The 11,448-nt window shown below is 43.8% G+C and overlaps 1 protein-coding gene across 1 annotated transcript in view; it reads right to left on the reverse strand.

Moving 5' to 3' along the window:
- BOLL (boule homolog, RNA binding protein) overlaps positions 1 to 2,273 on the reverse strand; it is a 56,480-nt gene extending 54,207 nt beyond the window's left edge. Inside the window, exon 1 of the mRNA XM_004262886.4 lies at positions 1,669 to 2,273. Within this exon, the coding sequence (XP_004262934.1) occupies positions 1,669 to 1,689 (21 nt within the window). The 5' untranslated portion in view covers positions 1,690 to 2,273. The remainder of the gene's footprint in view (positions 1 to 1,668) is intronic.
- Between the last annotated feature and the right edge of the window lie 9,175 nt (positions 2,274 to 11,448).

An 11,448-nucleotide genomic window follows, 5' to 3' on the forward strand; every position in this document is an offset into this window, starting at 1 on the left:
AGAGAACAGAGTGCTTTACTTCCAATCTTGAGAAATCAGTTAAATGATACCGAGGAAGGAAAAACATGAACTTTTTACATATCACTCACTTCATTCTTCATTTTCTAAGACTCCTGTTCTATTGTGGGTTCCAACTGTTTTATTTTTCTCCTTACCACTTACCAACATGTAATACCATGTAATTTATTTATTATGTTTGTTATCTGTCTCTTTCCACTATAATGTAATGTTCAAGAAGGAAGAGGGTTTTGCCTGTTTTGTTCACCGCAGCATCTAAAGTAGGGACCATATATAGCACATGTTCAATAAATATTTGTTGAACGAATGAATAAATGAGTAATTTCTTCCTGCTCACGATATGCCAACCCTTAGGTTGTGGGCTGAAGACTACAATATGAATAATAGCCTAGAAAATATTTTAATCTTGGTAGTAGCAAGGCTCAGGTAGAGACGATCTTTAAGTTCCTCAGAGAAGGTTAGCGATTCACTGAGTTAATTAAGAAAGCCTCAAATTCTACTGGCAATAATTTTGCAAACGTATGAAAAGCACTTAGATTGGTGCTGTTTTGGGGTTAGAAGTAAGGGTCCTTAATAAAACTTCTAGTACTAGTTTATTTAAAATTTCCTCCAAAGTAATGTGCCCCCACTGCCTCCTCCTCTCTAAAATTAACCTCGAAATCTATCATCTACTTTGCCAACAAAGACAACAGGAAAAGGGCGGGCTAACCGTCGCAGTTACGGCCTCCGTGCTCCTTCCCCTCCGAAGCCAGCAAGCTGAGGCGGTGGGGGAAATGGCTGAGGCGACAACTCCCTTGGGTTCTCTCGGGTCATCATGAACTTGATCACTGTCTCGAGGATCCACCCCCTCCCCACCAAAGTGCGGGAGGGAAAAGAAAGCTAGCCAGCGAGAAATTTTGCCCTGCAAACCCGCCAGCAGCAGTGGCGGGAACCCTCAACGGCACCGACCCCGACGCCGGCCTAGTGTGCAGCCTGCCCTGCGAGCCTCGCATGGCGCTCGCTGATTGGCTGCTGGCGGGCGCCGCGCGGGGCGGGGCGGCACGTTGCCGCAGCCCCTCGGGCCTAAGCGGTCTCCCGCCCCTCCCCAGCCCAGCCCTGTCTGGCTTGGGCGCGCACCTGGTGGTAGAGGTTCCGGTCCGACCTGGGCACAGGTCCCCGCTACCCAGCCCCGCCCCCGCCCCCTGCCAGGTCTCTCGGGCCTTCTGGTCCCCAATGACCAGTCGAGGAGAGGAGGCGTCAGCCGCCAGGACAACGCCTCAGGGGGGCGGCTGGGCGGAGTCCGGTGGGAGTGGGCGTCAAAGACGCAGCAAGCCTAATTTCGGCGGGAAAGCTATTTCTCTAGCCTGGGCCCGGCCTGGTGCACAGGGCCCAGCCACCCACCGCCTCCGGTCGCTGCCGAGGTCTCCCAGCCCGTCTACACCCCGTTCAGGCCCGGTGGCCGCACCTTCCCGACCCCACGACACAACCCGACGGGGCCTGCAGGCGGGCCGCTCTTCGTGGCAGTCGATGGGGCTACCTGACCACGTTACTTCCCGACAAAATCGCAGGCTCTAGACTCGCCCTTCCAGCCCCTCACAGACGGAGTCCACATTTCTCCTTCTCCCCACTACCCCGGGGCCCAGGACTCCGGGCCATGACCGCCGTACTCACCGCCCCGGACTCGGTCTCCATCCTCCTCTCTGTTCTTCAAAAGCCAGGGGCAAAGGAACAGAAACCTAAGGTTTGAAAGCACCTTCACACCCAGGAAGCAGCACCACGTTTGCCGACGGAGACTCTCTCCCACTGGCGGCGACGGCGTTGGTGGCAGTTGCAGGGCCGGAGACTCAGACCCGGGTCCTGAACCTGCCACCCCGGGGGGTGAGGAGGGACAGGCGGCGTCGCCTAGGGCGGTGGACTGCGGTGCGGGCGGGCGCCACAGCCCGGGGAGGGGCGCGGGCGGGCGGGTTTCGGCGGTGGCCCGTGGTCGCCGAGCTGGGCCGTTTCAGGGGCAGAGCGTACAGCAGGTCGGGGCGGGCGTGGAGTGTGCGGAGCGAGGGCTCCCTTCTGGAGCCACTCTCGCCTGTTTTCGGACGGCTGGGGAGGAGAGAGCGAACGGTTATGCAGAGTTCCATGCACCGCACGCCCTTCACGCCTTTCCTTCTCCCCTTTGGAGAAAAGTTGGCCTCTGGGACTGGTGAGTTTCGAGAGGTGGAGGTGACCTCAGGCTTTACTAAGGTGCAAGAAGCCTGTTGAGGGGCGACTTCGGAAGGCTGGTGCGGGGCGAGGAGGCCAGTTTGCAGAGTCAAAGTGTGACTCCCTGGGGCCTGACGCCCCAAACTCGGAGGCTCCGGAGAAGCCGCGGACGCCGCGCCGCACCTGTTGTCGCCGTCACTCATCCCAGCCGAGCGGGCGGGGCGGCGCGGGAGGCTTGTCCGGGGCCCGCCGCGCCGCGCAGTCCGGGCTCCGGCGCCCGCCCCAGGCCCGCGCCCGCTGAGCACCGCCCGGCCGCCGCACAGCCTGGGGAGCCGGCCCGCGACAGAGCCACCCGCGCGCCCGAGGGGTGAGGACTGTGCCACTTGGCTGGAGTGGCTCTAGCCACCTTGGGATCTCCTTTGGAAGAAGACTGCTTCGTAAAATATATTGCCAGAAGGTAGCTGCGATTTATTTACATATCTCACCGATATCACATATTTTATGTATATAAAATATATAACCAAGTTCTAAATAATTACAACTAGGTTAACTTCTGTAATAATGATGATGATTATGGCTACCATTTATCAAGGCCTCACTTTGGTGCCAGGCGCAGTGCTTTACAATCAGTATCATTTAATCATTTCATTTTTACAGCAACCCTTCAAATAGATGCTCCTGTTATCTTCATATTACAGATGAGCAAATAGAAATATTAAGTTAAGTAATATTAAGTTAAGTTAATTAAGTTAATTAAGTTAAGTTAATATTAATATTAAGTTAAGTAATTTGGTCAAGTTCTAAAGCTATAGATGTAACCCGGGTGTCTCTCTGACAGCAGGTCATGATCTTAACCATTTTGACATATATTTTTAAAGAATTAACAACAACGACTGTTAAAAGTTACCTCAGTAATAACTTTCGTACTCTCTATTATAAAAGTTTGTTTTTTTTTACTTTCAAGATAGTTAAAAATTATTATGTATTTAATTTTTAATCTGTTCAAACATTAGCTCTTCATATTATTTACCACAAATAAAATGGGAAACGTAATTATTTTCATTGAATACAGTTCAGCTAAAGCATCCTAATATACATTTGTGCATACAATTTAAGCTCAATTTCTCAGGTTTTAGTTTCTTTGGAAACAGAGACTACAAACCTATTAAAATTAAAACTCATGTTTCAAAGCAGAATAATTTTGCTGTTCAATACCATTAGAACTGATCTTCTTTGGGCATTTTTTTCCAGTAGTAATGATGGGTTTAAGTAGATATTACTGCCATCTCTTTTGTCCAAGTCTTTTTTGACTAAAAACACTTATTTTTGAACACTGTATTCACCATACTAGGTGTTCAGTCTGTGACACACAATTTAACCGACACAATTTAGGGAACACTGACTGTATATTTCAAGACCCGTGTTGGGTGCTAGGGGGCTATACTGTATTTGCAGTATGGTAATTCTCTGTTCTCCTTCTAAGTCTTTTAATCCTTAAGCAAAACGTTTTTTTGTTTTAAAACTTGCATAAAACATGTAGAATTATACAATTCAACGTAGTACACGTTTATAGAGTTCCTATTATGTTCAGTACATAATACTATATGCAGTGAGAGATAAGAAGATGAACAAGATCAAACCTCTGTCCTTGACGTGTTTTTAATCTAAAAAGAGAGAAAAGACTAATTACTCAAAATAATTACATCTAAATTGCTTATAATAAATAGGATACATACAAAATAGGGTAAGTGGTACGTGAACTATGATCAAAGGCCTGTGGGAGTACAGAGAACAGCACTGTGGAGCACAGTGTCCAGGGCTGGGTAAGGGCACCGTCAAAGCTGAAATACTAGCGTGAGTGGGAAGGGGAGAAAAGAAATTGATCCGCCATGTACCCAGCAGTGGGCAAAGCACATAAATTTTTAAAAAAAAATTTTTAAATTTTATCTTATTTTTTTATACAGCAGGTTCTTATTAGTCATCAGTTTTATACACATCAGCATATACATGTCAATCCCAATCGCCCAATTCATCACACCACCACCACCACCCCACTACTTGCCCCACTTGGTGTCCATACGTTTGTTCTCTACATTTATGTCTCAATTTCTGCCCTGCAAACTGGTTCATCTGTACCATTTTTCTAGGTTCCACATATATGCGTTAATATACGATATTTGTTTTTCTCTTTCTGACTGAATTCACTCTGTATGACAGTCTCTAGATCCATCCATGTCTCAACAAACGACCCAAATTCGTTCCTTTTTATGGCTGAGTAATATTCCATTGTATATATGTACGACATCTCCTTTATCCATTTGTCTGTCGATGGGCATTTAGGTTGCTTCCATGACCTGGCTATTGTAAATAGTGCTGCAAGGAACATTGGGGTGCATGTGTCTTTTTGAATTACGGTTTTCTCTGGGTATATGCCCAGTAGTGGGATTGCTGGATCATGTGGTAATTTTATTTTTAGTTTTTTTAAGGAACCTCCATACTGTTCTCCATAGTGGCTGTATCAATTTACCTCCCCACCAACAGTGCAATAGGGTTCCCTTTTCTCCACACCCTCTCCAGCATTTGTTGTTTCTAGATTTTCTGATGATGCCCATTCTAACTGGTGTGAGGTGATAGATACCTCATTGTACTTTTGATTTCGATTTCTCTAATAATTAGTCATGTTGAGCAGCTTTTCATGTGCTTCTTGGCCATCTGTGTGTCTTCTCTGGAGAAATGTCTATTTAGGTCTTCTGTGCATTTTTGGATTGGGTTGTTTGTTTTTTTAATATTGAGCTGCATGAGCTGTTTATATATTTTGGAGATTAATCCTTTGTCTGTTGCTTCATTTGCAAATATTTTCTCCCATTCTGAGGGTTGTCTTTTCATCTTGTTTATGGTTTCCTTTGCTGTGCAAAAGCTTTGAAGTTTCATTAGGTCCCATTTGTTTATTTTTGTTTTTATTTCCATTACTCTAGGAGGTGGATCAAAAAAGATCTTGCTGTGATTTATGTCAAAGAGTGTTCTTCCTATGTTTTCCTCTAAGAGTTTTATAGTGTCCAGTCTTACGTTTAGGTCTCTAATCCATTTTGAGTTTATTTTTCTGTATGGTGTTAGGGAGTGTTCTAATTTCATTCTTTTACATGTAGCTGTCCAGTTTTCCCAGCACAACTTATTGAAGAGACTGTATTTCTCCATTGTATGTCCTTGCCTCCTTTGTCATAGATTCGTTGACCATAGGTGCATGGGTTTCTCTCTGGGCTTTCTATCTTGTTCCATTGATCTATATTTCTATTTCTGTGCCAGTACCATACTGTCTTGATTACTGTACTGTACTTTGTACAAAGCTACTGCAGTTTTGTACTATAGTCTGAAGTCCGGGAGCCTGATTTCTCCAGCTCCGTTTTTCTTTCTGAAGATTGCTTTGGCTATTCAGGGTCTTTTGTGTTTCCATACAAATTGTGAAATTTTTTGTTCTAGTTCTGTGAAAAATGCCATTGATAGTTTGATAGGGATTGCATTGAATTTGTAGATTGCTTTGGGTAGTATAGTCATTTTCACAATGCTGATTCTTCCAATCCAAGAACATGGTATATCTCTCCATCTGTTTGTATCATCTTTAGTTTCTTTCATCAGTGTCTTATACTTTTCTGCATTCAGGTCTTTTATCTCCTTAGGTAGGTTTATTCCTAGGTATTTAATTCTTTTTGTTGCATTGGTAAATGGGAGTGTTTCCTTAATTTCTCTTTCAGATTTTTCATCATTAGTGTATAGGAATGCAAGAGATTTCTGTGCATTAATTCTGTATCCTGCTACTTTACCAAATTCATTGATTAGCTCTAGTAGTTTTCTGATAACATCTTTAGGATTCTGTATGTATAGTATCATGTCATCTGCAGTGACAGCTTTACTTCTTCTTTTCCGATTTGGATTCCTTTTATTTCATTTTTTCTCTGATTGCTGTGGCTAAAACTTCCAAAACAATGTTGAATAATAGTGGTGAGAGTGGGCAACCTTGTGTTGTTCCTGATCTTAGTGGAAATGGTGTCAGTTTTTCACCATTGAGGATAATATTGGCTGTGGGTTTGTCATATATGGCCTTTATTATGTTGAGATAAGTTCCCTGTATGCCTACTTTCTGGAGGGTTTTTATCATAAATGGGTGTTGAATTTTGTCAAAAGTTTTCTCTGCATCTATTGAGATGATCGTCTGGTTTTTCTTCTTCAGTTTTTTAATATGGTGTATCACATTCATTGATTTGCCTATATTGAAGAATCCTTGCATTCCTGGGATAAGCCCCACTTGACCCTGGTGTATGATCCTTTTAATGTGCTGTTGGATTCTGTTTGCTAGTATTTTGTTGAGGATTTTTGCGTGTATGTTCATCAATGATATTGGCCTGTAGTTTTCTTTCTTTGTTACATCTTTGTCTGGTTGTGGTATCAGGGTTATGGTTGCCTTGTAGAATGAGTTTGAGAGTGTTCCTCCCTCTGCTATATTTTGGAAGAGTTTGAGAAGGATAGGTGTTAGCTCTTCTCTAGATGTTTGATAGAATTTGCCTGTGAAGCCATCTGGTCCTGGGCTTTTGTTTGTTAGAAGATTTTTAACCACCGTCTCAGTTTCAGTGCTTGTGATTGGTCTGTTTATATTTTCTATTTCTTACTGGTTCAATCTCGGAAGGTTGTGCCTTTCTAAGAATTTGTCCATTTCTTCCAGGTTGTCCATTTTATTGGCATATAGTTGCTCATAGTAATCTCTCATGATCCTTTGTATTTCTGCAGTGTCAGTTGTTCCTTCTCCTTTTTCATTTCTAATTCTATTGATTTGAGTCTTCTCCCTTTTTTTTCTTGATGAGTCTGGCTAATGGTTTATCAATTTTGTTTATCTTCTCAAAGAACCAGCTTTTAGTTTTATTGATCTTTGCTACTGTTTCCTTTATTTCTTTTTCATTGGTTTCTGATGTGATCTTTATGATTTCTTTCCTCCTGCTAACTTTGGGGTTTTTTTGTTCTTATTTCTCTAATTGCTTTAGGTGTAAGGTTAGGTTATTTATTTGACATGTTTCTTGTTTCTTAAAGTTAGGATTGCATTGCTATAAACTTCCCTCTTAGAACTGCTTTTGCTGTATCCCATAGGTTTGGGGTCATTGTGTTTCCATTTTCATTTGTTTCTAGGGTGTTATTGACTTCCTCTTCGATTTCTTAAGTGATCTCTTGGTTATTATGTAGTGTATTGTTTAGCCTCCATGTGTTTGTATTTTTTACAGATTTTTTTCCTGCAATTGATATCTAATCTCATAGCATTGTGGTCGGAAAAGATACTTGATACAATTTCAATTTTGTTAAATTTACCAAGGCTTGATTTGTGACCCAAGATATGATCTATCCTGGAGAATGTTCCATGAACACTTGAGAAGAAAGTGTATTCTGTTATTTTTGGATGGAATGTTCTATAAATATCAATTAGGTCTGTCTTGTTTAATGTATCATTTAAAGCTTGTGTTTCCTTATTTATTTTCCTTTTGGATGATGTGTCCATTGGTGAAAGTGGGGTGTTAAAGTCCCCTACTATGATTGTGTTACTGTCGATTTCCCCTTTTATGGCTGTTAGTATTTGCCTTATGTATTGAGGTGCTCCTATGTTGGGTGCATAAATATATATAATTGTGAAATCTTCTTCTTGGATTGATCCCTTCATCATTATATAGTGCCCTTCTTTGTCTCTTGTAATAGTCTTTGTTTTAAAGTCTATTTTGTCTGATATGAGAATTGCTACTCCAGCTTTCTTTTGATTTCCATTTGCATGGAATATCTTTTTCCATCCCCTTACTTTCAGTCTGTAAGTCTCCCTAGGTCTGAAGTGGGTCTCTTGTAGACAGCATATGTACCGGTCTTGTCTTTGTATTCATTCATCCAGTCTATATCTTTTGGTTGGAGCATTTAATCCATTTCCATTTAAGGTAATTATCAATACGTATGTTCCTATTACCATTTACTTAATTGTTTGGGGTTTGTTATAGTAGGTCTTTTCCTTCTCTTGTGTTTCCTGCCTGGAGAAGGTCCTTTAGCATTTGTTTTAAAGCTGGTTTGGTGGTGCTGAGTTCTCTTACCTGTTGCTTGGCTGTAAAGGTTTTAATTTCTCCATCAAATCTGAATGAGATCCTTGCTGGGTAGAGTAATCTTTGTTGTAGGTTTTTCCCTTTCATCACTTTAACTATGTTCTACCACTCCCTTCTGGCCTGCAGAGTTTCTGCTGAACGATCAGCTGTTAACCTTTTGGGGAATCCCTTGTATATTATTTGTTGTTTTTCCCTTGCTGCTTTTAATATTTTTTATTTGCATTTAGTTTTTGATAGTTTGATAAATACGTGTCTTGGCGTGTTTCCCCTTGGATTTATCCTGTATTGGACTCTCTGTGCTTCCTGGACTTGATTAACTATTTCCTTTCCCATATTAGGGAAATTTTCAACTATAATCTCTTCAAATATTTTCTCAGTCCCTTTCTTTTTCTCTTCTTCTTCTGAGACCCCTATAATTCGAATGTTGGTGTGTTTAATGTTGTCCCACAGGTCTCTGAGACTGTTGTCAATTCTTTTCATTCTTTCTTTATTCTTCTCTGCTGTAGTTATTTCCACTCTTTTATCTTCCAAGTCACTTATCCGTTCTTCAGCCTCAGTTATTCTGCTATTGATTCCTTCTAGAGAATTTTTAATTTCATTTGTTGTCTTGTTCATCATTGTTTGTTTGCTCTTTAGTTCTTCTAGGTCCTTGTTAAACATTTCTTGTATTTTCTCCATTCTATTTTCAAGATTTTGGATCATCTTTACTATCATTATTCTGAATTCTTTTTCAGGTAGACTGCCTATTTCCTCTTCATTTGTGTGGTCTGGTGGGTTTTTACCTCACTCCTTCATCTGCTGCATATTTCTCTGTTTCCTTATTTTGTTTAACTTACTGTGTTTGGGGTCTCCTTTTCGCAGGCTGCAGGTTCGTAGTTCCTGTTGTTTTTGGTGTCTGCCCCCAGTGGCTAAGGTTAGTTTAGTGGGTTTTGTAAGCTTCCTGTTGGTGGGGACTAGTGCCTGTGTTCTGGTGGATGAGGCTGGATCTTGTCTTTCTGGTGGGCAGGTCTGCATCTGGTGTTGTGTTTTTGGGTGTCCATGACCTTATTATGATTTTAGGCAGCCTTTCTGCTAGTGGGTGCGGTTGTGTTCCTGTCTTGCTAGTTGTTTGACATAGGGTGTCCAGCACTGTAGCTTGCTGGTCATTGAGTGGAGCCGGGTCTTAACGTTGAGATGGATATCTCCTGGAGAGCTTTCGCTGTTTGATATTACAAACATCTGAGCTGGGAGGTTTCTGGTAGCCGAATGTCCGGAACTCGGCTCTTCCACCTCAGAGGCAGAGGCCTGACACCCAGCGGGAGCACCAACATCCTTTCATCCACATGGCTCATAATAAAAGGGAGAAAGAGAGAGAGAGAGAGAGAGAGAGGGAATAAAGTTATTAAAATTAAAGGTAATTATTAAAAATAAAAAAATTTGAAATGTAATTTAAAAAAAAAGGAGAAAGAAGAGAGCAACCAAACCAAAAAACAAATCCACCAATGATAAGAAGCACTAAAAACTATACTAAAAAAAAAAAAAGGGCAGACAGAACCCTAGGACAAATGGTAAAAGGAAAGCTATACAAACAAAATTACACACAGAAGCATACACATACACACTCACAAAAAGAGAAAAAGGAAAAAAAAAAAAATATCATTGCTCCTAAAGTCCACCGCCTCAATTTGGGATGATACCTTGTCTATTCAGGTATTCCACAGATGCAGGGTACATCACACTGATTGTGGAGATTTAATCCACTGCTCCAGAGGCTACTGGGAGAGATTTCCCTGTCTCTTCTTTGTTAGCACAGCTCTAGGGGTTTAGCTTTGGATTTGGCCCCATCTCTGTGTGTAGGTCGCCTGAGGGCATCTGTTCTTCGCTGAGACAGCACGGGGTTAAAGTAGCAGCTGATTCGGGGGGCTCTGGCTCACTCAGGCCATGGGGAGGGAGGGGTGCGGATGCAGGGGGAGCCTGCGGCGGCAGAGGCCGGCCTGACATTGCAACAGCCTGAGGTGCGCCGTGTGTTCTCCCGAGGAAGTTGTCCCTGGATCACGGGACCCTGACAGTGGTGGGCTGCACAGGCTCCCGGGAGGGGAGGTGTGGATAGTGACCTGTGCTCGCGCACAGGCTTCTTGGTGGCGGCAGCAGCAGCCTTATCGTCTCATGCCCGTCTCTGGGATCCGCACTGATAGCTGTGGCTCGCGCCCATCTCTGGAGCTCCTTTAAGCGGCGCTCTTAATCCCCTCTCCTCATGCACCCCGAAACAAAGAGGCAATAAAAAGTCTCTTGCCTCGTAGGCAGTTGCAGACCTTTTCCCAGACTCCCTCCCAGCTAACTGTGGCGCACTAGCCCCCTTCAGGTTGTGTTCACGCAGCCAGCCGTAGCCCTCTCCCTGGGATCCAACTGAAGCCCAAGCCTGAGCTCCCAGCCCCCGCCCGCCCCAGCGGGTGAGCAGACAAGCCTCTCGGGCTGGTGAGTGCTGGTCGGCACCGATCCTCTGTGTAGGAGGATTGCTTTGCCCTCTGCACCCCTGTTGCTGTGCTCTCCTCCATAGTCCCAAAGCTTCCCCTGCGCCCATCCTCCGTCTCCGCCAGTGAAGGGGCTTCCTAGTGTGTGGAAACCTTTCTTCCTTCACAGCTCCCTCCCACTGGTGCAGGTCCCGTCCCTATTCTTTTTTCTTTTGCCCTACCCAGGTATGTGGGGAGTTTCTTGCCTTTTGGGAGGCCTGAGGTCTTCTGCCAGAGTTCAGTAGGTGCTCTGTAGGAGTTGTTCCATGTGTAGATGTATTTCTTTTTTCCTTTTCTTTTTTTTTTGCAGGCCTCTCACTGTTGTGGCCTCTCCCATTGCGGAGCACAGGCTCCGGACGCGCAGGCTCAGCGGCCATGGCTCATGGCCCCAGCCGCCCCGTGGCATGTGGGATCTTCCCGGACCGGGGCACGAACCCGTGTCCCCTGCATCGGCAGGCGGACTCTCAACCACTGCGCCACCAGGGAGGCCCGTAGATGTATTTCTGATGTATTTGTGGGGAGGAGGTGATCTCCACGTCTTACTCTTCCGCCATCTTGAAGGTCTCCTCCTCCATTATTTTATTCTTTTTTAATGGCTGAGTAATATTCCATTTATATATATAACTGGACAATATATTAATATTCCATTTATA

This window comes from Orcinus orca, chromosome 7, assembly GCF_937001465.1.
Source record: "Orcinus orca chromosome 7, mOrcOrc1.1, whole genome shotgun sequence".
Lineage (NCBI taxonomy): Eukaryota > Metazoa > Chordata > Mammalia > Artiodactyla > Delphinidae > Orcinus > Orcinus orca.